The sequence below is a fragment of the Pongo pygmaeus genome, chromosome X (genome assembly GCF_028885625.2).
Source record: "Pongo pygmaeus isolate AG05252 chromosome X, NHGRI_mPonPyg2-v2.0_pri, whole genome shotgun sequence".
NCBI classification, from domain to species: Eukaryota; Metazoa; Chordata; class Mammalia; order Primates; family Hominidae; genus Pongo; species Pongo pygmaeus.
Genome location: NC_072396.2, coordinates 15,721,909 through 15,749,816, shown reverse-complemented (window position 1 = coordinate 15,749,816; position 27,908 = coordinate 15,721,909). Strand labels below are relative to the sequence as shown.

At 42.7% G+C, this 27,908-nt stretch overlaps 1 protein-coding gene across 3 annotated transcripts; it reads left to right on the top strand.

Annotated features, from left to right (window-relative positions):
- The first annotated feature begins 562 nt into the window (after positions 1 to 562).
- On the top strand, positions 563 to 27,908 carry ASB9 (ankyrin repeat and SOCS box containing 9). Of its 3 annotated transcripts, XM_054472798.2 has the most exons (8): positions 563 to 698; positions 806 to 1,034; positions 13,020 to 13,099; positions 17,097 to 17,204; positions 19,537 to 19,687; positions 21,383 to 21,517; positions 23,004 to 23,195; positions 27,267 to 27,908. In XM_054472798.2, exons 2-8 carry the CDS (start codon positions 941 to 943, stop codon positions 27,389 to 27,391), a joined length of 885 nt encoding a protein of 294 aa, XP_054328773.1. In that variant the 5' UTR covers positions 563 to 698; positions 806 to 940; the 3' UTR covers positions 27,392 to 27,908. The 3 variants fall into 3 exon arrangements, with proteins under 3 accessions (XP_054328773.1, XP_054328774.1, XP_054328775.1); XM_054472799.2 differs by having other exon boundaries at positions 658 to 1,034; XM_054472800.2 differs by having other exon boundaries at positions 658 to 1,034; positions 23,004 to 23,256; positions 27,267 to 27,404.

Sequence of the window (27,908 nt, the reverse complement as noted above, 5' to 3'; positions counted from 1 at the left end):
TGGCCTCCCAAAGTGCTGGGATTACAGGCATGAGCCACCGCGCCCGGCCCCAAATGTTTTGTGTAAGCAAAAACAGCAAAACGTTAACAAAATAAATTTTAGTAATTCACAATGAAAAGATAGCAGGTCTCTTCCACATCTCAGGCCACCTAGCAATCCATTTTTCCAATTGCAACCGTTCATTATTTATTTAGAAGTTAAAATAAAATGAGTAGAGGAAGGGTGAGGTAGGACATTTAGTGAAATTCTTGCAGCTGAAAGGAACAAATGGTTCTTTCCAAAGGTACATTTTTTGTAACATATAGACACATTTTCCCATAAGAAACTCCCAGCACAATTGAAAGCACATGTACAGATGGCCAGGGCGTGCTGTGCATGTTACTGTGCAAGCAATTCAGCAGGGCTGCTGCAAAACCAGCTTTCTCAGCTCTGGGTGCTCGGGCTTGTCTCCATAACAAGCTACCATGTAACAAACGGATCTCAGCAGGGTGAATAACAGTTGCAGAAAGTGAGCTGTTTCCTTCACCCCCACCCTGCTCCCTTCACTCTCAAAAGTTACAAACTGAGTTTCCTTCCTGATAAACTCCAAGGCTTCCTCACTGATTGGTCTCAGTTTGGGAAAGGACGTGACATCAGCAACTTCGCAGACTTAGGGCTGGAGGGTTCTTGTGGCCTCTGGCGGGCCTCCAGCCAGTTAGGTAAAGCGTGTGTGTGTGTTTGTGTGTGCGTGTGTACACGAGCGCGTGCCTCTCTTTGACCACAGGTAGCACTCAGATTACCCTGCCTGCTCTGTTCTTTGCTGCAGACCATTTGACCAGAACGTGTGCAGCTCAGCCAGCCGCAGAGCTGGAATTTTTCAGGAGCAGGGGGAGCATGGAGTTTGGACTTTGCTGAGCAACTGAAGTGGAGCGCAGAGCTTGCTCGCTTAGGAGAGAGCATCATGGATGGCAAACAAGGGGGCATGGATGGGAGCAAGCCCGCGGGGCCAAGGGACTCTCCTGACATCAGGCTTCTTTCAAACCCATTGATGGGCGGTGAGTCATAGGGGCAGTGGAATCAGCCCTGGGGAGGTTGGCTAATGTGCTTAGGAGAGGAGGGTTGGGCAGTTTCAGTGGCTCTGTGTGAGGTGTCCATGGGGCTGTTACTGGGCAGATGTCCACAGCTCACTGGTATATATTCTTTACACAGCTGTTCAAAAATGTGTACACTTCTTTGTGCAGAATCCTACAGACAAGACAAATTCAATTGTCACAAATTATTCTCCAGTGAAAATTTCAGCTCCCAGGAATCATTCTTTGTGGGTCAAATGCATTATTTATTAAATTGGAGGTTTGAAAGTTACTTATAAATAGAAAAATTTTTAATGCTAAAACTTTTTAATTTGTAAGTCTTAGGTGTTTAGCATTTAGGTGGAGCAGGCTTTATAAATGATGTTCAAACACTGAGCACTGACTGAGTCACTTTCAAAAGAGACAAAAGAGACTGTTTTACTTAAAACATTGGAGAATCGTCTTACAGGTATTGTTCTCATCTGTCAAGTGGTGTCTGTGCTAATGTACAGAATCCCACAAATACACACTTTGGTGAGCATTCAGCAGGTGCCTGCTGGCTGAAAGGATTCTGAAAAATGGGTTTAGGCATTTGCACACAGGTTCTTATAAATAATTGTATATTGGTTAGTAATATACTGGTTAACTCTCCAGCCCCAAGTCTGCAAAGTTGCTGATGTCATGTCCTTTCCCAAACTGAGACCAATCAGTGAGGAAGCCTTGGAGTTTATCAGGAAGGAAACTCAAAGTTCGTAACTTTCGGAGAGCAAAGGGAGCAGGGTGAGGGTGAAGGCAACAGCTCACTTTCTGCAACTGTTGTTCACCCTGTTGAGATCCTTGGGGGCTCGTTACGGAGACAAGCCCCAGCACCCAGAGCTGGGAAAGCTGGTGTTGCAGCAGCCCTGCTGAATTGCTGTATTTATTATTTATTAATTTTTTTTTTCTTTTTGAGACGGAGTCTTGCTCTGTGGCCCAGGCTGGAGTGCAGTGGCGCGATGTCGACTCACTGCAACCTCCGCTTTCTGGGTTCAGGCCTATATAGGCGGGGCGCGGTGGTTTACGCCTGTAATCCCAGCACTTTGGGAGGCCGAGGCGGGCGGATCACGAGGTCAGGATACCATCCTGGCCAACATGATGAAACTCCGTCGCTACCTAAAATACAAAAATAAGCTGGGTGTGATGGCACATGCCTGTAATCCCAGCTACTCGGGAGGCTGAGGCAGGAGAATCACTTGAACCCGGGAGGTGGAGGTTGCAGTGCACCGAGATCTCACCACAGGACTCCAGCCTGGCGACAGAGTGAGACTCCGTATCAAAAAAAAAAAAAAAAAGAAAAAAATACATACCTGGTATACTGTCCACAGCACCTGTTGATCAAAGGGGCAATAAACAGGGACTCTGAAGTCAGTCAGGGTTTTTTGTTTTGTTTTGTTTTTTTGAGACGGAGTCTCATTCTGTTGCCTGGGCTGGAGTGCAATGGCGAGATCTCGGCTCACTGCAACCTCCGCCTCCCGGGTTCAGGCGATTCTCGTGCCTCAGCCTTCCGAGTAGCTGGGATTATAGGCGCCTGCCACCACACCCGGCTAATTTTTGTATTTTTAGTAGAGACGGGGTTTCACCACGTTGGCCAGGCTGGTCTAGAACTCCTGACCTCAGGTGATCTGCCCGCCTGGGCCTCCCAAAGTGCTGGGATTACAGGCGTGAGCCACCATGCCCGGCCGTCAGTCAGGGTTTATTAATCTACTATACAGGTACCAAAAGGGTAAAAATCGAAGAAATAAAACACAAAACGCCTTCCCTTTGACTGAGCAGACTAGCCTGCTCATTCATTCATTCATTTATCCAATTTCACTTATAAAATGAGCAGAGTACTCAATGGTGAGTGGGATTTAGATCCACAAAGGCAGAACTGGATTAATCAGCAGATGCATTGAGCATGAGTTTGGAGAACTAGGAAAGCACGAGTGGCACCAAAAAATCACTTTTTACAAAGAATTTCTTTTTTTTTTTTTGTTCTTTTTTTTTTGAAATGGAGTTTCACTCTGTCACCCAGGCTGGAATGCAGTGGAGCAATCTCAGCTCACTGCAAACTCCACCTTCCCGTGTTCAAGCGACTCTCCTGCCTCAGCCTCCTGAGTAGCTGGGATTACAGGCGTCTGCCACCACATCTGGCTGATTTTTGTATTTTTAGTAGAGACGGGGTTTCACCATGTTGGCCAGGCTGGTCTTGAACTCCTGACCTCAAGTGATCTGCCTCCTTTGGCCTCCCAAAGTGCTGGGATTACAGGTGTGAGCCACCACGCCCAGCCACTTTTTACAAGGAATTTTAAATATATATATATATATATTTTTTTTTACATATACTTTTTTTTTAGACGGAGTCTCGCTCTGTTACAAGGCTGGAGTGCAGTGGCACCATCTCGGCTCACTGCAACCTTGGCCTCCTGGGTTCAAGCAATTCTGCCTCAGGAGGGAGAGGCAGGGACTAGGTGGGACTACAGGCACACGCCTGGCTAATTATTTATTTATTTATTTATTTTTTGTATTTTAGTAGAGACGGGGTTTCACCATGTTGCCCAGGCTGGTCTCCAACTCCTGAGCTCAGGGAAGTCTGCCCGCCTCGGCCTCCCAAAGCTCTAGGATTACAGGTGTGAGCCACCGTGCCCGGCCGATAAATATATTTTTAAAGTAGCAAACCAATCATTATGGGAAAGAATCGGTAATTTGGTTGACTTCTGCACCGTTATTTTATAGCTAAGTATTGTATTTACCTTGTTTCCACATGGGAGAGAGGCACCAGCCACTTTTCACTGTTCAGGGTTTCTTTTTCTTTTCTTTTTTCTTTTTTCTTTTTGAGACGGAGTCTCGCTCTGTTACCAGGCTGGAGTGCAGTGGCACCATCTCGGCTCACTGCAACCTCGGCCTTCTGAGTTCAAGCAATTCTCCTGCCTCAGGAGGGAGAGGCAGGGACTAGGTGGGACTACAGGCACACACCTGGCTAATTTTTTTGGGTTTTTTTTTTTTTTTTTTTTGTATTTTAGTAGAGACAGGGTTTCACCATGTTGTCCAGGCTGGTCTCCAACTCCTGAGCTCAGGGAAGTCTGCCCGCCTCGGCCTCCCAAAGTGCTAGGATTACAGGTGTGAGCCACCGTGCCCGGCCGATAAATATATTTTTAAAACAGCAAACCAATCATTATGGGAAAGAATCGGTAATTTGGTTGACTTCTGCACTGTTATTTTATAGCTAAGTATTGTATTTATTTTTGTTTCCACATGGGAGAGAGGCACCAGCCACTTTTCACTGTTCAGGGTTTCTTTTTCTTTTTCTTTTCTTTTCTTTTTTTTTTTTTTGAGACGGAGTCTCGCTCTGTCGCCCAGGCTGGAGTGCAGTGGCAAGATCTCGGCTCACTGCAAGCTCCACCTTCCGGGTTCACGCCATTCTCCTGCCTCAGCCTCCTGAGTAGCTGGGACTGCAGGCGCCCGCCACCACGCCCGGCTAATTTTTTGTATTTTTAGTAGAGACGGGGTTTCACCATGTTAGCCAGGATGGTCTCAATCTCCTGACCTCGTGATCCGCCCGGCTTGGCCTCCCAAAGTGCTGGGATTACAGGCGTGAGCCAACTGTTCAGGGTTTCTAAAGTTCCTAATGCAACCCTGGTGGGGTCAGGGTGGGTGAGTGGGAGTGGGCAGGTGTTATACTCAAAGGCATGGTGCTTGTAAAGTGAACACGTTGTTACAGCTAGAGTGCAAAATGTGAATGTCTTAGGGAGTCTAGTGAGAACAAGTTTGAAGAGTTGGAGTGGCAGATAAAGCTTGAAGAGCTAAGTGGAGGAGGTCAGGCTTCATGAGGCAGGGAATTGAGAGCCATTGGTGGTTCTAGAGCAGAGACCTGGTAATAAGGCTGTAGGTGAATCAACATGGTAGCCACAGCTGGGATAGATTGTGTTGGAATCGTGGGAGATTGTTGCATTCATCCAGTGGTTCTCAAATTCTCATGTGCCTCTACATCACCTGGAGAGCTTATTAAAATACAGATAATGCAGCTTCTGGCTGGGCGCGGTGGCTCACGCTTGTAATCCCAGCACTTTGGGAGGCTGAGGTGGGCGGATCACTTGAGGTCAGGAGTTCGAGACCAGCCTATCCAACATGGTGAAACCCCATCTCTACTAAAAATACAAAAATTTGGCTGGGTGCGGTGCCTCACACCTGTAATCCCAGCACTTTGGGAGGCCGAGGCAGGCGGATCACCTGAGGTTGGGAGTTCCAGACCAGCCTGACCAACATGGAGAAACCCAGTCTTTACTAAAAATACAAAATTAGCCGGGCATGGTGATGCATGCCTGTAATCCCAGCTACCCGGGAGGCTGAGGCAGGAAAGTCGCTTAAACCCCAGAGGCAGAAGTTGTAGTGAGCCGAGATCACGCCATTGCACTCCAACCTGGGCAACAAGAGCGAAACTCTGTCTCAAAAACAAAAAAAAAAAAAAAAAAAAAAATTAGCTGGGTGTGTTGGCACGTGCCTGTAGTCCCAGCTACTTAGGAGGCCCAGGCAGGAGAATTGCTTGAACTTGGGAGGGCGGAGGTTGCAATGAGCTGAGATCATGCCACTGTACTCCCACCTGGGCAACAGAGCGAGACTCTGTCTCAAAAAAAAAAAAAAGCAGATGATGCAGCTTTTGATGAAGTGGTAGGCCTGGGGTGGGGGCCTAGGAATCTGCATTCATAACAAACTCCCAGGTGACATGGATGGTACTGGTCAGGGACCATACTTTGAAAACCACTGCACTAATCCAACCATGAAACTTACATTTGAATCGAACTTTGGAAATGACAGAGAAAGGGCGATGATTTCAAAGGAAAGATAAATCAGCGTATGCTGTTTGATTAAATGTTGGAACTAACAGAAGGCAGGCAAAATTCTAAGGTTCTCAAGCCCAAAGTAATGTCAGATAAGCTAGATAAGAGGGAAGTTGGAAAGGAAGTTGCCTTGGATGCAGGATGAGGAGGGGAGAATACAGAATTCTGTTTTGGACATGGTAGTGCCAACAATGATGCCCAGTGTACAGTATGATGACATGGGACTGAGACTTAGGAATGATCACAGGTTAGAAGCCAGAGACCTCAGAATGTTCTACAGAGTGGCTGTGGTTGAAACCTACGGAAGGGAGAAATTGTCTAATGGCCAAGAGCTGAGAGTCAACCAAGGATGGAACCCTGGGACAGGCCTCCAGTTGATGAAGTAGGATCAGTAAGTTGGACAGAGAAGCAGAAAGAGATTCTGGATGTTGTAATTACACAGGTACTAAGGGAAGAGAAGTTTTCAAAGAAGTAGAAGTCACAAGGGTAGGTGCCTGGATACTTCTGGTCTCTTACCTCCTGTTGTGAATCTGACTGGCAAATTGCTACTCACCTTCTACACCCAGCTGAGCCATTGCCCCCATGAAGCCCTCCTAGACTTTCCATCTCTCCCTACTCAAGTTGAGTCATTCTCCGTCTGCTTTGCATCAGTCCTGCCCCTTGGGTAAAACCTCAATTGTAGTTGGTTGCTTTTGTTTATGCTTCCGAGGTCTTAACCTTGGTGAAGTGTGGAATGCGGAACGCTCAGAATGCTGTTTTCAAATAGCTGTGCCAAGAAACTCAGCTCAGGTGAAGCTTGTCCCTTCGCACAAGGCCAAGTTAGAGGAGAAAATAGGGCCCAGGTGTGGATCATCTTGCTGCTCCTACCTCCATCTGCAGGCGTTTTTCTGCCCACTTCCCTGGGGGTAGGGAGGGAGGAAAGGCTATGAAAATGGGCAACCAACTCTTCATAGAGATTTGTTTAATGTTAGACTCTCCTGTCCAAGGAGCAGGGAAAGAATGTCTTAATTTTTTCCTGAAAGTAGCTTGTTACGAGTTGAATTGTGTCCCCTGAAAATATATATGGTTAAATTCTTAACCCCCTGTGCCTCAGAACGTGACCTTATTAGTTAAGATTAGTTAAGATGAGGTCAAGTAGGGTAGGATGGACCTTAATCCAACATGACCAGAGTCCCTATAAGAAAAGGAGAAGGAGACACATGGAGAATGCTATGTGACAACAGAGGCAGAGATAGGAGTGAAGCATCTAGAAGCCAAGGAACACCAAGGACTGATGGCCACTGCCAGAAGCTAGAAGAGGCAAGGGAAGGATTTTTCCCTAGAGCCTTTGGATAGAGTATGGCCCTGTCCACACCCTGATTTCAGACTTGTAGCCAACTGCTAGCCTCTAGGACTCAGCGACAACAAACTTCTGTTCTTTTAAGCCACCCAGTTTGTGGTGTTTTGTTATGGTATCTCTAGGAGACTAATTTATACCTACTCATAGAAACTTAGGAAAATACATTGAAGGATAAACTAACCACCCATAATTCCACCAAGCAGGTAACCACTGTTCCCAGTGTTAGTGTCTATCTTTTGGGGTTTTGCCTGAAGACTGACAACTGTAGAGATATTTCTATCCTTGCAAAATTGAGCCCACCCTGTAGAGAGTATTCACATTTAAACAGAAGACAAGCTAGAACAGGTATTGAAAGAAAACAATTTTATTATCTTATGGTGAATTTTTAGATATTGGGGCACCTCAGGAGGGGTGAGTTTTCTGGGGGAAAACCTGCCTGTTGAGACAGAATGGGTGATAATGTGAGGGCCCTTTGGAGAAGGCAGCTTTATATTGAGAGAAAGAGAGAGAAGAGAGAGGGAGACAGGAAAGAGGAGAGAGAGAAGAGAGAGAAGAAAGAGGAGAGGAGAGGCTGGATGATGGAACTGGAGAAAGAACTGCAGTGGACAGGCCTGACTTGCCCAAGAGTTGCCTCAGTGGGCCTTTCTGTTTGTTTCTGACTGTAAGCCTCTTGTTTCTTTTTCTCCTCTTTCTGTTTGTCCTGGGATCAAACCAAGGTCCACAATAATTGTGAACACAGCACCCAGATCCTTTCCAGGTTCTGGCAGGTTGGTTCATGCCACTGAATCCACCCTTATTGTGTCCTGAAGACTGAAGGCAAATACTCCTGTCCCCTCAGAGCAACCCAACTTCTTTTTTGTCTCCTTGACTTTGCAAAACGTTTCTCAGGATGGGTAGATTTTATGCTACTGCCCAGCATTCACTGGGGTTCTCAGAACATCAGTAATAGCTATTTTCAGAATGTACCAATTAGTGCATCTTAAATCTCTTTTGAAATAATGGAAATGAAAAAAATGTTCCACAAATTACAATAAAAATGAAATGGCAGCCTCCCTAATGTGCTCCAGGTTTGATGAGGGTACAATTTAAAAGAAAGATAAGTTTAATGGCACTACTTGGAGGACTTGTGGAGTGGTTTCATTACAAGAGCTCCCTGCCCCATTTTACCCATGAGCCACAGTACCGGATCCATGGCATTGCCAGTGACCTCATTTGACATGTATTTTTTGGCAGTAAAACCAATAGACCGTGGCTGAACCAGTGTTGGGAAAGAGCCCTTAATATATGCCAAGGACTTGGATAATGTGTTACATACAGTTAATGACCCCTGAGTATCAAAGACTTGGGTGGGGTCAGTGGAAAAGGATGTCGTGACCTTGAATCTCCCCTTAATGAATTTTAGATAGTCTCCTACTATGAGCATTGTCCATGTTCTGGCAGGAAAATAGGTCCCCTTTCCTGCTTGTTTTCTGCCCTTTTCAGCTGCCAGTTAGCAGGAAAGCGAGGGCAACTGCTTTTGGGTTTAACTGGGCATGTGGTGAGCCTACAGCTCATTGCCTGCTTGGGGTGTGGGCTCTGGAAAATCATGAAGAAAGAAGCATTTCCCAGGTCCGCCAGACAGACACTCATTTGGATCCCTAAAGAGACATGTCTCACTCAGCTATCTTTTCAGTGTTTTCCAGAGTAAAAGAGAGTGTGTGTGGACTAATCCATGTTGCAAATTATGGTGTTTGCTAATACACACACACGTACACACAATCTATGCTCTCTGAATGTTAGAAAAATGTTAAACTAGGCCAGGCGCAGTGGCTCATGCCTATAATCCCAGCACTTTGGGAGGCTGAGGCACATGGATCACTTGAGGTCAGGAGTTGGAGACCAACCTGGCCAACATGGTGAAATCCTGTCTCTACTAAAATTACAAAAATTAGCTGAGTGTGATGGTGTGCACCTGTAGTCCCAGTTACTTGAGAGGCTGAGGCAGGAGAACCACTTGAACCCGGGAGGCGGAGGTTGCAGTGAGACAAGATTGCCCCACTGTACTCCAGCCTGGGTGACAGAATGAGACTCCGTCTCAAAAAACAAACAAAACATTACACACAAAGAAAAATGTTAAATTATTCATTGTCACTACTGTAAATTTTCACATAATCACTCATTTGTTCTGAGACCTGCTAAGGTCAAAGTCCTTGTATAAATTTGAGATGGATTTTGGTTTTACAGGGACTCACGTCTTTCTTCTGGGCAGGAGCATAGGCATACTGTGACAGGCTTAACAAACTCTGAGCTGAAATGACTTTAAGTTAGAAGGGGAAGCCTCATATACTGCTGATGGGAATATAAAGTAGGGCAGCCACTTTGGAAGATAGTCTCAAACATTGTGTTACCATATCATACAGCAATTCTTTTAGGTGCATATTCAGGAGAATTGAAAACATATATCTGCTCAAAAACTTGTACATGAATGTTTATAGCAGCATTATTAATAATAGCCAAGAAGTAGAAATGACACAAATTTCTATCAACTGATGAATGAATAAATAAAATGTGGCTTATGCATACAATGGAATTATTTGGCCAAAGAAAAAGGAATGAAGTACTGATGCATGCTACAATACAACATGGACGAAACTTTGAAACATTATGCTAAATAAAAGAAGCCAGTTGCAAAGTACCACATACTGTATGGTTTCATTTATATGAAATGTCCAGAATAGGCAAATCCATAGAGACAGAAAGTAGATCCATGGCTGCCAGGGGCTGAGGGAAGTAGAACTGTGGAGTGACTGCTAATGGGCGCAGAGTTTCTTTCTGGGGTGATGAAAATGTTCTAAAATTGATTGTGGTGTTGGTTGCATAGCTCTGAATATACTGAAAACTGCTGAATTGTACACATTAAATGGGTGTATTGTATGGTATGTGAATTATATCTCAATACAGCTGCTTGCTAGCTAGCTAGCTAGAGATATTCATATTGTCAGCCCCTCACACTACGTGTACCAGGACAACACTCTGTACTTCTCAAAGACACAAGCTGTCTCTGCTCTGTAAACACTACATTCTGCAGAGGTGCAAACTCAGATAGCCTTTGTTATTCTCTTGGAGAAGTACGTACTTCTTTATTTGCCCCCAATAGAAAGAGTAATGGTCCCATGATGAATGAGCAGAAAGTAAGACCATTTGTGGCTACACTTCATAAGTGCGTCATTTTTATGAAATCTGAACAGTTACAAATTAGGACCCAATTTACCTGCCTGGACTGTTTAGGCTGTCGACAATAATAATCTTAGGGAGCTTTAAGAGAGGTTGGGGAATGTGGCAGCTGTATTTCTTAGCAGCTGAGCACTTGGGAAAAAAAGTGGATTAATCATCATACATATGGTGATCCATCAGGAGACATTTGCAAATCTATTGAAAACTGATTTTCAAAACCTTTCTCAATTTGTGGCTCTTTGTTCTCATTCAAGATTTTGTGTGAATAGTATTTGGCATTATCAGCACCAACAGGGTGGAATTAGTTGTCCTTTTAATTCTAATTTGGAGATCAATCTTTCCATATCCGCAGTCCGAATTTTAGCTTCCAAGCCCTAGAATCAGCAGTATTATTCCAGAAATAATTAGGAACCTCAGAGAATGCCGTGAGGACATTGAGTATCTATTAAGCGTGAGGTTTTGACGGTACGAAAAGCCATTTCACTTATGATGTACCTTGTCTCAAGCACCTTTAGTGACCCCAGAAGGAAAGCATTGGATGGGCGGTATGTAGATGGGCTCATTTGTCTTCCTTTTATGTTCTAAATGCTTAATGAATCCATCTGGAAGAATGGTAATTTGCTTACTAATACAGATTTTCCAGGGCACTGATGGCTTCAGGTGGCAGACGGGCCTCATGTGTTAAGTACAAAGTGTTAAGCCCACATGTGTTAAGTACAAAGGATACTTCATAGCCTTTCAGTTTGCAAGGTACAGATAGTAAGTACCCTCCTTCTCCAGGTCTTCTCAGTTTTTAGGAGCTATTAGCTTCCATGCAAGGCATAACTGGCATCAGACCTTTCTACCTTGTTTGTGTGTAGTGTGTTTGGCGAAGCAGGTGGAGCTGGAGCTGAAGCAAGTTCAGGCACGCCTCCCTCACATTTCTACTGGAAATCAGATGAAGCTTGAGATGAGAAAAAATCAGATCTATGCCTCATTCAGTTATATTCATATTCAATTAAGAGAGAGGAAAGCATTTAATGGGTTGGGATTGGGTTTTCAGGCCTCTTTCCTAAGAATTTGTTTTCCTTCTATGTGGTTGTAGAATAAATTTGCTATTTTATTTTATTTTTTTGAGACAGAGTCTCACTGTGTCGCCCAGGCTGGAGTGCAGTGGCATGATCTCGGCTCACTGCAACCTCCGCCTCCTGGGTTCAACCGATTCTCCTGCCTCAGCCTTCCGAGTAGCTGGGATTATAGGCATAAGCCACCACACCCAGCTAATTTTTACATTTTTAGTAGAGATGGTGTTTCACCATGTTGCAAGGCTGGTCTCGAACTCCTGACCTCAGGTGATCTGCCCACCTCGGCCTCTCAAAGTGCTGGGATTGCAGGTGTGAGCCACCATACCCAGTGTAAATTTGCTATTTTAAATGGCAATGATGATGAGGTGTAATCAAGACGCTCTGTTTAGTGTTAGGGCAGGATAATCATAGTAGCTAGTATGTATTGAGCCATGGTAAGTACAGGTTGAGCATCCCTTCTCTGAGATCCTTGGGACCAGGAGTGTTTCCAATTTTTTCAGATGTTGGAATATTTGCATATACATAATGACTTATCTTGTGGATGGTACTCAAGTCTAAACACGAAATTCATTTATGTTTTATATACACCTTACGCACATAACCTGAAGGTAATTTTATATAACATTTAAATAAGTTTGTGCATGAAACAAAGTTTTGACTGCAACCCATCACATGTCAGGTGTGGAATTTTCCACTTGTGGCATCACGTTAGCACTCAAGAAGCTTTGGATTTTGGAGCATTTTGGATTTGAGAGTTTTGGGTTAAGGATGCTCAACCTGTATATTATATATTAGGGATGCTCAACTTGTAACTTTACAGAGAAGGAAACTGGGGCACTGGGCCTTTCCCGGGACCCACGGGTCAGAAAAGGTGAAGCAGGTTTGAATTAAGAAGTTTCTTTAACCACCTTGGCATGCTGCCTTTGGGGGTAAATAATGTCCCTGTTTCAAGGTGAGACTGAACACTGATTTGTGCTTAATATTAGGACAGGAGATAATCTATAAATAGATATGGTTCTGTTTAGATTTGATTCCAAACCTAATGGTGTATGTAATTACATGATTACTACTATTAATACAGAACACTGTTTGCTGAGATGCCAAAGTCTGTATTTCATGCAGGAAACTAGACTGGCAGCTACAGCTTAACACACTAATGTTGGTAATTAGTGAAGCTCTCGCTTAACTAAATGGGCCATTTGCCTTTGAAACCAGTGTGTAAATAGAAATAGAGTAATCTGTCATCCCAATCCACCTCTTTTGTCCTTAGTTTGAGGACTGGCTGTAGTTCTTTCCCAAGCTATCCAGACATTTCAAACAAACTGTGCACAAAAAATATTAATAAAGAAGAGAAATGCTGAATTCCTGACGGGAATTTTGGTTGAGTGAATCCAATGTCTCCATCCAGGGCCTGTTAGGCTCTTATTGATGGGCAAGGACAAGCCTCTGGGTCTAAGTGCATTAGCAGGATATAACCCATTCCTCCCTTTCCATACAGATGCTGTGTCTGATTGGTCTCCTATGCATGAAGCTGCAATCCACGGACATCAGCTGTCTCTGAGGAACCTCATCAGCCAGGTAGCTTTTTGAAAATACAATACAGAAGAAACCTATCAAAATATTAAAACAAATGTGTGACATAACAACATAGGGACTTTTAAATTAATTCATTAAATAGAAGACCTAGTGGTGATTCTAGTAACTACCATAATGCCTAAATAGGATGAATATATATTTTGAGATATTTTAGATGTCTACAACAATTGTAATACAATAGAAAATATCTGTAATTTCTATTGGAGATAACCCTACATAATACTATTACTACTGTGGTTTGTTGTCTACATTCTGAACTGAAGGATATGCTAAATTTCAGATAGAGATGAGTGAGAATAAATGTGCTTTAAAAAAATCCAATTTCATAGACCTATCTAGAGTCAGAAGTCCTCCTATAAGAAAATAATTTCTAAAGAAAAATTTCATACTATCCTAAGCCACTATCTTAAGCCATTTTTGGTAGCAGCAGTCTATTATAAATAGATTATAACACTAACTCTAGCTAAAAGAAGTTAGGCTACTTCTCAGATAAAATTAGAAATTTACCCTATTTTGATAGCACGAAAAATGATCACTGCAGCTTTTATATATCACTTGTTAAATTGGACAGATACTCATTTACATTCAGTATTTATGTGTTTATGAAACATCAGCCAGAACCATGTCTCCAAGTTCTATCACATTATTTGTGTAAGATGTCTTTTTAGAGCCCCGGTTTCTGCTTTCATAAAATGAGTATTCTAATACCTACCTAGGTCAGTCCACCCCATAACTCAATAACAAACCATCCCAAAACTCAGTGACGTGATACAGTAACCATTATTTCTTGCTGATGTGTGTTCGTGTCAGTTCATCTGGTCTGGGCTTGGCTGGGCTTGGCTCCCAGCTGTGGGTTGGGTGTAGCCCTGCTGCACATCTCTTTCATCCTTCTTGGACCACTGGCTACCTGAGGAATTATTTTCTCTTGGCAAAACGCTGGAGCACAGCAGGACAAGCCCAACCATGCAAGAATACTTCCAATCTGTTCATGTCACATCTGCTAACATCCCACTGGTCAAGTCACATGACCACATCCAAAGTCAAGGCTCAAGAGAAGTACATTTTGTCAACTAAGAGTAGTTGATGACTGAAAATGGATATATTAAAGTTAAGCCATTCAATCTTTTTTTTAAAACTAAGAACTGACTGTGGACTGAACACTGTGAAGTAATGGGTTAATTACCTTATGATTTTATATGACTCAGACTTGTTAATAATTTAGACAAATCACAGTTAATTTAAGTCAGAACTGTAACTATAAATGAGTTTCTAACTTTACAGAAGGAACCTCTCTGTAATGTGAATATGTGGTGAAAACTTTGTTTTGTGTTACGAATAGCTGTGTTGTTGTATTTCATTTACCTGGATTTATGTATAAATACCTAAATGCTGGTTTTATTATTATTATTATTATTTTTTGAGATGGAGTTTCACTCTTGTTGCCCAGTCTGGAGTGCAGTGGCGCGATCTCGGCTCACTGCAACCTCCGCCTCCTGGGTTGAAGCAATTCTGCCTCAGCCTCCCGAGTAGCTGGGACTACAGGCATGTGCCACCACGCCCGGCTAATTTTATATTTTTAGTAGAGATGAGGTTTCACCATGTTGGTCAGGCTGGTCTCAAACTGCTGACCTCAGGTAATCCATCAGCCTTAGCCTCCCAAAGTGCTGGGATTACAGGCATGAGCCACCGTGCCTGGTCTAAATGCCGGTTTTACAATGGCAGTTGTGCCTGGAGGAGTATGCACATTTTCCTATTGGTTGTTTTTATGGTTGCCTTTTGCCCAAGTTCTGTAGCTCGGCCTGCCTTCTCCCAACTTGAGTCTGATACACTTGCATGATTTTTGCTTCATGTGACAATCATACCCCTCTTGTGGCATTGACAAAGCTACTTTCTATAAGTGTGATGACCGTGAGAAAATAAGGTATTTTCTCCTGCCAGTTGTACATTTAAGTCTTAGGTATGAATAGCAAAGTAAGAAATGACATATTCTTTTCTTTGATCATGACAAGAGTTGGCAAATTTTTTTTTTTTTTTTTTTTGAGACAGAGTCTCGCTGTCGCCCAGGCTGGAGTGCAGTGGCGCGATCTCGGCTCACTGCAGGCTTCGCCCCCTGGGGTTCACACCATTCTCTTGCCTCAGCCTCCCGAGTAGCTGGGACTACAGGCACCCGCCACCTTGCCCGGCTAATTTTTTGTATTTTTAGTAGAGACGGGGTTTCACCGTGTTAGCCAGGATGGTCTCGATCTCCTGACCTCGTGATCCGCGCGCCTCGGCCTCCCGAAGTGCTGGGGTTACAGGCGTGAGCCACCGCGCCAGGCCAAGAGTTGGCAAATTTTTTTCAGTAAAGGATCAGACAGTAAATATTTTAGGCCGGGAGGCTGAGGCAGGAGAATGGCGTGAACCCAGGAGGTGGAGTTTGCAGTGACCCGAGATCGCGCCACTGCACTCCAGCCTGGGCGACAGAGCAGCAATACTCCGTCTCAAAAAAAAAAAAAAAAAAAAAAGAATTTTAGGCTTTGCGAACCATGCAGTCTCTGTTGGAAGTACCTAACTCTGCTGTTTAGCAGAAAAGCAGTTGTAGACAATATGTAAATGAATGGGCATGGCTGTGTTCTGATAAAACTTTGCTTGTGGATGCTGAAATTTGAATTTCATAAAATTTTCATGTGTCACAAAATATTCCTTTGATTTCTTTTAAACCATTAAAAATGTAGAAACCATTCCTAGCTACAGAAGCAGGTTGTAGGCTAGATTTGACTCTGTAGGCTACTGTTTGCTGACCCCTTTGTCAAAACTATGATAGAGCTAGGAAATCTAAGAAAAACAATTAAATGTCAGGAAAAGGAGAGTTTTTTTGAGAAAAAAAAATTGGGTGAAACTGATATTTTTATTACAAATATTATTAAATCCTGTGTGTTACTAAATACTTACGTTTAAAGAGCAATTATATTAGTTAATAGGTACACTTCAATTTCCTAAAATAATAAAGCACATTTAGGCTTCCTAAAAGGTACATGCAGTCTATTTCTTTTCCCTTGCAGTTTCAAAATTTCCTTTTAATTGTCTCACAAGGTAGAGCCACTTGTGAATATGTTAAAATTTAATAATTGCTTGTTAAAACTTAGCAATTTGGGCCACGCTGACTTTAAAAAAATTGAGAAATTTCATAAACAAGCATAAAATAACTTAAACACGTGTGCAGTTGAATAAAAAGTGATGATGATGAGAATATTGCCATGTGACTGCCTCCCCAGGTCAGGAAATGGAAAAATAGCACATTGCTGGCTCCTCCAAAGACTCACCCATCCCTCCCCTTATTGTGCTTTCTAGAACACAATCCTGTCCCTCTTCCACAGGAGTAACCATTATCTCGATTTCCTTGTTTTCTTTATGGTTTTACTCTATATATTATGTCTTCTGAAACAATATGGGGTAGTTTTGCCTAATTTTGAACTTTAAATTGATGTAATCATTCAGTGTGTATGCTTTTGGATTTTGCTTCTTTTGCTCAACATTATTTTTGCAAGCATCACCCTTGTAGTGCTTGCCATTATAATTTGTCAGGTGTAATCTTTCCACTGAAAGATTATACCAAAGTTAATTAATTCAGTCCATTGTTGATGGACATTTGGTTTGTTTGCAGTTTTTGACTATTATGGCCAATGCTGTTGTGAATATTCTTGTATATTTATCTAGATGTATATATACCTAAGAGTCAAATAGCTGAATCATAGGCATATGCATTGTCAGCTCTAATAGATACAGTCAAACTGTTTTCCTGAGTGGTTATACCATATCACACTCCCACCAGTAGTGTGGCAGTTTTTTTTTTTTTTTTTAAAGTCAATATAAACACCTTAGTGTAACATCTGACTTTGAGCCAGGTCAACTTTGTCATAGTACTGGAATGGTGGCTGAAAAACAGCCCCAGGGTACTGTTGCTTTGCACCCCTTACTCTGACTATTTCCCCTCCTTCAGGGGTGGCCTGTGAACATCATCACGGCAGATCATGTTTCCCCACTCCATGAAGCCTGTCTTGGAGGTCATCCCTCTTGTGTAAAGATTTTATTAAAGCATGGAGCTCAGGTAAGGGCAGCTGAAACAACATCTTAGAAACCAAGAATGAAAAATGACTATGTATATCCCTTCTGAATAACTTCCAGCACTTTCGATTAGACTGATTTGAAATATGAAGACAGTTGTTTTTCAAGAAAATTATGTTCATCAGGCTTGTTTGCTTTAGTGATAGATGGATGAAATACTTAATTTTTAGTCACGCTTACAGTCTATATCATTTTCTTTATCATACACTACTAATAAATAGTTATTAGACTTCTGTCTTCATTGTTATGGCCGGAAGGTAATGAAATATTCTGGACAGCACACATTTGCCTGGGATGGCTAGGATGTCTGAGGAGACAGAAAATCTATGTGGTCATTCATCCTTTAGCTGGCAACCTGGACTTGTTCACATGGTAGCAGGGATTGCAAGAGCAGCAAAAATAGACCTGTTTTGTGTTAGGCAACTGAATGGTGGGTTGGGGGAAATTATGGGCTTGCTATCTTCTGACAACAGCAAATGCAAAGTCCCAGAAATGATAGTGAGCAATTTTTACATCTTGAAGTCATTCCTTATGGCAGGACAGTAGAGTAGATGAGAGAGTTCAGAACATAAGCAACCTTGTCCATGCCAAAAAAAGAATGGGCTTTGTCCTGAGATCAGTAAAGAGCCAGAGGTGTGTGCATTGCCAGATTTATATTTGGGTTAAGAAAACATTCAAAACTTGGAAACAGGGAACGTGTCAAGGTGAAGCAAGAGACACCTAGGGTACAAACTTGAAAGAGGTGCTTGCTCTCAGGGTCCTGCACTATTTGTGTGACTCCAAAAATGAATATGTCCTTAAATTTTTTACCCTGGACAACTTTTGTGCCTCACTCTAGTCCTGGCCCTGCTTGGAAGTAGAGTTTGAGAATGAATTCATTGTCTTCACAATATCATTGCTTAAAAGATTTACCAAATAATCATTTAATGATATACAAGAATGTGTCTGCACTTGGCTTTTCTATTCACTATTTAATTATAGCCTAAACACTGTGAAGTTAGACATTAACTTCGAAATTTCTGTCTGATTTCCAACATTAGAAAAGATAGCCTCAAAGATTATAGTTTTGTGGCCCTATAGGACATTAACCAGTTTTTATGTTTTTATTTTTTTAATTTTTGAGATGGAGTCTTGCTCTGTCGCCCAGGCTGGAGTACAGTGGCACGAACTCAGCTCCCTGCAACCTCCGCCTCCCGGGTTTGAGTGATACTCCTGCCTCAGCCTCCTGAGTAGCTGGGATTATAGGCACGCACCACCACACTTGGCTCATTTTTGTATTTTTAGTAGAGATGGGGTTTCATCATGTTATCATGTTGCCCAGGTTGGTCTCGAACTTCTGACCTCAGGTGACCCGCCCACCTTGGTCTCCCAAAGTGCTGGGATTACAGGTGTGAGCCACCGTGCCCGGCGGAGTTTTGTATCTATTAGCAAATATATTTCAGCAGTCCATTGACTATATAAGTTTTTCTTTTTTCTTTCTTTTTTTGAGACAGAGTCTCACTCTGTCGCCCAGGCTGGAGTGCAGTGGCGTGATCTCGGCTCACTGCAACCTCTGCCTCCCAGGTTCAAGTAATTCTCCTGCCTCAGCCTCCCGAGTAGCTGGGACTACAGGCACATGCTGCCATGCCGGGCTAATTTTTTGTATCTTAATAGAGACCGGGTTTCACCATGTTGCCCAGGCTGGTCTTGAACTCCTGAGCTCAGGCAATCTGCCTGCCTCAGCCTCCCAAAGTGCTGGGATTACAGGCGTGAGCCACTGTGCCTGGCCAAATGTTTTTTTGAGCCAGCCTTACCGTCTTACTGGTTCCCTCATTAATGAATGAGTTGAATAAAATCTTTGGTATGTGTTAATTCTATATTTGTATGAAAGTCAAGTTTTTTAAAGTTTTCTAAATTATACTTTAAGAATATCCTAACTTACACAGCTAATAATTTCAACAATTTCCTCACAGCAGCAAGAGTAATCTTCTTGCACCCGTTAAGAAATTGAATTGGTGTGGGATGGGTCTAGGAAAGAAGTTTAAAATAGGGATTAATTTGTAAGCGATTGAAATTATCCTAACTAGTTTCAAAGTTCATGTTCCTGGGGAAGGCATGGAGGAGATAGAACACTGAGTAACATTTTCGATGCTTTATAGCCACTCCCTAATTCCATTTTTCACAAAAACCTGTGGCATTTGGTACTTATTTCTCCATTCTATAGCTGAGGAATTTAAGGCTCAGAGATGTTAAATAACATCTTCAGATTGGTGGACCCTACCTTTGAACCCAAAACATCCCCCTTCCTGTCTTCATCCTGGAGCTTCTTTTACCAGGTGAATGGTGTGACAACAGACTGGCACACTCCACTGTTTAATGCTTGTGTCAGCGGCAGCCGGGATTGTGTGAATTTGCTTCTGCAGCATGGAGCCAGCGTTCAACCTGAGAGTGATCTGGCATCCCCCATCCATGAAGCTGCTAGGAGAGGTAAATCTGTTGAGAATTTTTTTTTTTTTCTACCCACTCCTTCAAGGGACATCTTAACTGCTGAAAGAAAGAAAAGGAGATATATTTTAGAGCAGTAGTTCTCAAAATGGAGTCCCAGGACTGGAAGCATCAGCATGACCTGGCCTGCAAATGCAGATACTTCGGCCTCACTCCAGCCCCATTGAATCAGTAACTGGGGATGGGGCTCAGCCATCTGTATTTTGTTTAATAAGCCCTCCAGCTGCTTTCTGGTGCACAGTAAGTTTGAGTGCCTCCCTTTTAGAGCATTTTGAATGTTTTTCACTGCTGTATTACTGGAAACAGGGCTTGGCACATAGTAGACTATCCATCAATATTTGTGGAATCCGTTGTTATACCCGTGACCTTATAGAAATCAAGTTATTTCATAAAACAAATTATATTCTTCTATTTCAGGGCCTTAAAGAACATTGTCTCAGTGACACTTAAGTTTGCCAAATGAAATAAGCTTTCAATTTTTGAAACTATTTGATGTTGTATACAGTTTGGGATAATTCTTTTCATTAAAGCCATAATTTTTCTGATAGTCTTAGCTCATAAAATCACAAGTTTTTATTTTCTCCAATATTTATCATCATCATAATGACCATACCTTGCCAGAGGGCTTTCTATTTCTCCAGTGGCTTTCACAGAATGGCTTCCCATTTGACTGGACCAACCCACTTATAATGATCTCCCAAAGCATTAATATTTATTTGAGAACATCTTAACTCATCATATTCGCTGCATACATAGAACTAAAATATAGCAAGAGAAACATAGAGGAGCAATGTCGAAAATATGACATTCTGGACCAAGGAAGTGTGATTCAGCTTTCGCCTAGTTTTTCAGATTGGGCCCTGCTCATGTTGGATTTGGCAGTTTCTTCTAAGCCTTGCCTATACCCGCTGTGGCTTGTTTCTCCCGGGCCCGCCTTTGGAGAGGTTGTAAGTTTCCTTCTCTTTCCCGTGGCCCACACTGTGCCCTTTATTCTTCAGTTCCACCTTCAGGTCCTGTTCCTCCATATCTCTCCCCAACTCTCACTTCAATTTCTGTACCTAGACAAACTACAAAGCCACAGACAATTGAAAAAGGTGGATGGTTGCTGGTTGGTTACCATGGCTAGTAAACTCAAATGGAGTTTCACCTGTAGTTGCAGATTGCATCCTATGGTCAAACCATTAACTGATAGCAGTGGTTAAAATCACTCCTGATTTGGTTAGGCCCGGTGGCTCACGCCTGTAATCCCAGCACTTTGGGAGGCCGAGGCAGGCAGATCATGAGGTCAGGAGATTGAGACCATCCTGGCTAACACGGTGAAACCCCCTCTCTACTAAAAATACAAAAAAATTAGCAGGGTGTGGTGGCGGGCGCCTGTAGTCCCAGCTACTTGGGAGGCTGAGGCAGGAGAATGGCGTGAACCCGGGAGGTAGAGCTTGCAGTAAGCCAAGATTTCGCCACTGCACTCCAGCCTGGGGGACAGAGCGAGACTCCGTCTCTAAAATAAAATAAAATAAAATGTAATAAAATAAAATCACTCCTGATTCTAATTAAAGGAAATAGCTTTTAGTCCCCTGGATAAGCTGCTGCCAAATTTAATGCAAAATGGGGATGGCATTGTCTTTCTAGCTAAGGGAACTTGTATTGTAACTGTTTTTCTCTTGCTTTGGGCTGCAGGCCACGTGGAGTGTGTTGACTCTCTTATAGCTTATGGGGGCAACATTGACCATAAGATCAGCCACCTGGGCACTCCACTCTATTTGGCTTGTCAAAACCAACAGAAAGCCTGTGTCAAGAAGCTTCTGGAGTCAGGTAAAGCAAAAAAGCAAACCAAAACAAGAAAAGAAAATGAAAAGTAAATTAAATGTATTTTAAACATCTTACTGCTATAGGAGAGAAATTAGTGTGGGCAATGGAGTTGGACAAGGTCAGGGTTCATATTGACTGTGTTCCCTTGGAGAATTATTTCACACTGTTTGAACTTTAGTTCTCTCACTTATAACGAGGATGAGGATGATGATGATGATGATGATGAGGATGATGATGATAATGCCTCTTCTCAGGGTGGTCCTCAATGATTATTAGTTTCTCCTGCCTTTCCTCTGTCTCCCTCCATTTGGCCAGTCACATTATTAAGCCCTGCATAACTTGCAAAGCTGTTGGATTAGTGTTGAATCTTCCTATTTGGGACCTTCACCAGTTCTCTTTGATTGAGATATTGAACTTGCCCCATTGCAAATATTATATTTCCCTTGAAAAGGCCTATGTATCCTTGTTTCTTTTCACCTCCCTGCTGTTGTCCAGCCCCCTTCTCAACACCTGGAACACCATTTCATCACGTCTTTAATTATCTGAGTCCTATTTATTCTTTAAGGCTTCAGTAATCTGTTTCCCAGTGAATGTTGTTATAGTCCTTATTGCCTCCTACTCATCTGGCAGGCATTGCTATGAATTAAGAGATGCAATCTCTGTCTCTCCCCGACTGCCCACCCCACCTCTGCCACTCTGGGCAGATTTTAAGCCTCTAGCCTGGAAAGGGCCATGTTTGATATCCCTCACAAAGTCAAGAACAATACAAGGCCAGATCAGTTAACATTTGTTGAGTGGACATGGATTTTCATTTTACCAGAGGGATGGCAGCTCAGGCAAAGCCACATGTTCCCACATGTCACAGTGAAAGCTAGGCTCTGGGCTGGGGTGGGGATTTGTTAAGAGTGTAGGAGTGGAATTGGGTGGGGACAGTCCTAGAAATCCACCTTACTCCTGAAAGGGAGAACTTTGCCACCTTCCCTGTGATCTTTGGATTGGCCAGTCCAATCCAGGGGATACCCCCATGAGTTCGTTGCTTTTCAAAGTCCAAATCACCAGTCCGAAGTGCCCGGTTTTACACCTTGTGGCAGCTGCACACCAGGTGAGTTTGGCTGCTTGGTGTAGGCTGGATTTCACCATCTAGCCTCTCCGTCAGGCTGTACTGGCTAATACTTAGGTTCCATTAATAATAATGTGGAGCTTTTATGTCACTAGGATTTTTCTTATATGCATCATGCCTATGTACAGTGCTGAAAGGCAAATTTTTAACTTTCTATGCTATATTCCTCATGCCGTACATTCAATAACATTATCAGGTGGGATTTTCCCCACATTATTAAATGGAATCAAATCATCTCCCATTTTTCCAGGATTGCTGTGCTCAATATGGATCCCCTCTTGTTAGGAAATTTTGGGGCTCGGGGCTTTGAAAAGCCCCGATGGTTGGATTCTGCTCCTTGCTGACTCTTTTGTTCTTGTGACTGTTTAGGAGCGGACGTGAACCAAGGGAAAGGTCAGGATTCGCCACTTCATGCAGTGGCCAGGACAGCCAGTGAAGAGCTGGCCTGCCTGCTCATGGATTTTGGAGCGGACACCCAGGCCAAGAATGCTGAAGGCAAACGTCCTGTGGAGCTGGTGTCTCCAGAGAGCCCCTTGGCCCAGCTCTTCTTGGAGAGAGAAGGTGCTTCTTTGCCAAAACCTAAGCCCTAATCTGTTGACATCCCTTGAGGCTCTAGTAGAAGGCAGGTATTTGGCAATTTCTGGCTCCCATTCCTATAAAAAGATCATTCTCTGACATCACCAAATCTGGGGAAGTTGAGATAATTCAATATTCAATGAGATACAGTACTGGTCACAGTACAGTAAATAATCGTCCTGCTATTTAGCATATTGGATACAGGTTTTTGGGATGATCTAATATTCATTATGGGGTAGGCCAGTTTTTTAAAAATTAAGATACTGTTTTAAAATTTTAGTATTACATTTATTTAAAACATGCTTTAGAATGAGGCAGCAGAGGTCTCTTTGGGGTTGTATGAGGCCCCAGGATATCTTGTTGAACCACAGATGGGCCAGACTACTGGACACTTGGTTTCTGGGCTTAAAATGCAGCTCTTTAAGAGTTTAGGGTTCACACCAATCCAAAGATATTTACTATTATAAATTAACCAATGATAAGTCCACACTTCTCTATAAGTAAGAACTGAGACTCCTAACCGGAACAATGAAATATTGTGGTTGAGCAGTGTGTATGGAACTAGGGCTTTGAGGCCTGGGCTGGGCTGGGGAACAAAGACACCTGAAGTTGGGGAGCCACCCTCTTGGAATCTTCATGGGCTCAGAGGCAGTTGAGCAACCAGCTCAGTACTTCTTTTCTTACCGGAGTGTGGACTCTGAAGTCTTAGGGATTCTGGGACTTTGAAGCAGGCCTTCCTACCAGAAGGGTTCTGATGTTATACAATCTAGTTATTTTCTCCCCACATGATGAGCAGTAAGGTTGGCTTTGGGCAGAACTGTAAAGTGGGCTAAGGAATCCTTCTTCCTCCTACTCTCACTGCCCCAGGGTACTTACACTCAAGGCCTATGCTCCTGAGCAGTGCTGGTCAGGCAGAAAAGATTGACTCCAGGCACAAGGAACAGTCCAGTAGAGGCCCCTTTCAGTTAAGCAGTGGGATAATCACGGAGCAGTTCTATCTGCATTTTAATAATTACTTGCTTTGAAAAAGTTTTATGCCTATGAGGCCCATAAAAATATCTTAATTTAAAAATCAGAATAAAAAATGAATAGAACAACATGGATTGTAATCATCTTTATACCAACACAGTTGTGAAATAGAATTTTTAATTGTTTTAATTGAGAAAGGGATTCACAAAGGCAAAAGTGCCTCAGGTCCCCCTCAGTCATAATGTAGGGCATACATTAATGTAGGATGTATGTGTCCCCTCCTCCATCAAACAACCTCATAGCATTCTCAAATTGCCTCCCCTGGCTTTTCCCTTCTGCTTTGTTTCCCAGAGCCATTCCTAGAGACAGTAATTACTTTAATTTTGAATTTATGTTTTGCATGGTGACAGTGTGGCCTATGATCCCACTAGTTTATGAGGTGTCATTTGCTGCTGGAGAGAATCGCCACTTGTTTTGCCTCCATGAGTCAATTTTGGGGTTTTGGTGTAGTCACCTCTCAGAGGGCTCGGAGACCACAGGAAATGGGGTCAGGCAAGTGCAGAAAACTAGACCTGTGGATTGCTCACAGCAGTTTCTGTCTCTGGGTGCCCCTAAATTCATTTGCTTCAATCCACCTGTTTCTCTGTTTCCTGGGGAAGGGAATTTATTCAATTACTGTCCTCTTTCAATGGTATGGCAACAGGAGAATGTTGGTAAAACCCAACCATGTTCTGAATTGGGCTTTGTGTGGGTGTTAGAAAAGGTAAGATTTTCCCGTTTTCTGAGAAAAGGGAAAAGATTTCAAGAATATTACCACCTCACCCTTGATAAGCATCCAAAGCAGTGTTTGCTCAATTAAAACCTAGAAATGACTGTCAGCCCAGCATGACTGCAGCCCCCATCCCCCTCACCCAGTGCACTTTGGCTTTAAAACATCAATGGTTGTTGCTGGCCGGGCACGGTGGCTCACGCCTGTAATCTCCACACTTTGGGAGGCCAAGGTGGGCGGGTCATGAGGTCAGGAGACCGAGACCATCCTGGTTAACACGGTGAAACCCCGTTTCTACTAAAAATACAAAAAATTTAGCCAGGCGTGGTGGCAGGCGCCTGCAGTCCCAGGAGGCTGAGGCAGGAGAATGGTGTAAACCTGGGAAGTGGAGCTTGCAGTGAGCCGAGATCACACTACTGCACTCCAGCCTGGGCGACAGAGTGAGACTCCGTCTCAAAAAACAAAAAATAAAACATCAATGGTTGTTGGTGGGAGAAAAAAGAAGTCAAGGCCCGAAAGAATATGCCAATTCATAAATATACAATTAGCTGGTTTTATTATCGAGCAAAGCAAACCCCTTGAATATTTGCAGGTGCCAGCAAGTGACTGCAAATCTGTAGTGGGTTTTCAGCTGTGTCTATGGACTTGAAGCTACAGTTGTTTTACATTGTCTCGCTTGTAGTAAACAGCAGCATTCAGTTGGCATCAGTAGTTATTAATACACTGAGTTTCCTGTGACATCCCGCTTTTCTTAATTCTCTATCAGGCCTGCTCTGAGATCTTGTTATTTGTAATGCTTTATCAGTACCTCCTACGGTTGCCTCTGACAGCGTTTCTAGCACAGATGATCAGTCACATCTTTCAACATTCCTTAGTGAGGCTAGATTAGGTTCAGTTTCCCCACAGTGTGCTTTTTGCTGCTTGTTAATATGTGCCTTGAGAACACTGGGAAGCCATTCATTATTAGATGCTTTGAGTATACTGGGCATCATCTCATAGGTGCCTTACTCCAACAGGGCTCTTCTGTTAGGGCCTGGTTTAAAATACTGCAAGTATTTTTTTGATTGTATATGTGTCGAGTTCCATCTCTCCTTGTTCTGCATCATCTTGAGAGATTAAGTTAACTCGGTTGATCCTGTAGTTGGTATTGCTATAGGAAAATAGAGACCACAGTATCCTTTTGGCTGTATTCTCAACCCTGACCGCACACTCAGATGACCTCGGGCACATGCCTTTAGAAAATCCAGATGCTTGGGCTTCACCGGACAATAATTGAAGCAACATCTCTGGTTGGGGGGACTCAGCATCCATGTAGTTGAATGTACCCCCACCACAGGTGAGTCTGAAGTGCTACCTGGATTGAGGGCTACGGCTTTATGGAGTTCTTGAGGGTATATAGTTTTGCTTTTTAAAAAATAACCAAAAGAAGATGCCCATTACAATTTGATGCAGGAACGGGGGTAGGGGCGTGGAAAATCATTCCCCATCCTTTTGCCCTATAACAGAGTTTCTCAACCTTGACACTATTGACATTTTGGATCAGTTAGGGGCTGTCCTGTGTACTCTGGGATGTTTAGAAGCATCCTTGGCCTCTCCCATTAGATGCCAGTAGCACCCTTCCTCAAGTTTTGGCAACCAAAAATGTCTCCAGACACTGCCAAATGTCCCCTAAGGAGCAAAATGATCTCCTCCTCCTTTCCTTCCCTGAGCCTCCTCCCAGTTGTGAACCACTGTCCTAAAATGTAAGCTGTTGGGTGTTCCCTAAGCAAGGTTTGTGCTAGCTAGTTAACTTTTCACCTGTGAATTGAAGCATTGGAATAGCTCTGAATACAGGATATAAAAACAAACACGACTTAACATACTCTTAGGATTCACTGTGAGCTCATTATATTTGAGTACCTTAATTTGCTCAAGTTATAAAATAAAAATGTTTGCATCTAGAAATATGCCCTTATTTTTAAAGGTAAAAGATTAAGAATACCATTAAACATAAATTTTATTTTTATTATTGGAATTTTTGTGTAGCTGTGTAATTCCCAAGTTAGCTTATTTAAGCCTCCATTAGTGAGGCTAAGCTTTAAATTTCTTTCATTCTGTTCTAAATTAAAACCTAACAAGCTTATTTCAATTAGCTACCAGAAAAGAGAGAACATTGCCTAAAAATGCCTTCTACAAAAAAAAACCCCAGAAAATGGTCTTAAATAGTTTAATATTATTTCCTTATAACAATGTTCTATCTTGGATGCTTTTTTTAAAAAAAAGGAGAAGTCTTAGATCAATAACACCATTGTATGACTTGTCTTATGATCTTTCTCCAGGGCCCCCTTCTTTGATGCAGTTATGCCGCCTTAGAATTCGGAAGTGCTTTGGAATCCAGCAGCATCATAAGATAACCAAACTCGTCCTCCCAGAGGATCTGAAACAGTTTCTCCTACATCTTTAAATGCATCAACGGAATGGATTCACAAACGACATGAAAACATTATTGAGTGTTGTAGCCACTAGAATTTTAAAATCAAGTTGGATTTATAGAGTTTGACTAGTTTTTTCGATTAGATTTGTATTTGTTATAAGCTTGTTTATAGAGTTTGACTAATTTTTTCTATTCAATTTGTATTTGTTAAACTCTGAAGCCAGGGTTGAAACACACTGCATACGTTTGTATTATTAGTTAGAAGGCATGAAGACTTTTTTCCCTGCTTGGGGAATGTCATAAGTTATTGTTTTGCATATCTACTGCATGCCAAGCACTTTCTGCATCATCTAATTTAGCCCTCACAGCAACTGGGTCAAGATGTCCAATTTTCCAGAGCAAGGATAGAGGAGTCAAATTCAAATACAGGTTTTCTGACATTAACTTATGTGATGACTTGATCGAGGCAGGATTTTCCAGCATCACTGTCCTTGTTCCATCTCTGCTATATGGGAATGAAAATAAATATATTTCTTGGTTTGTCTAA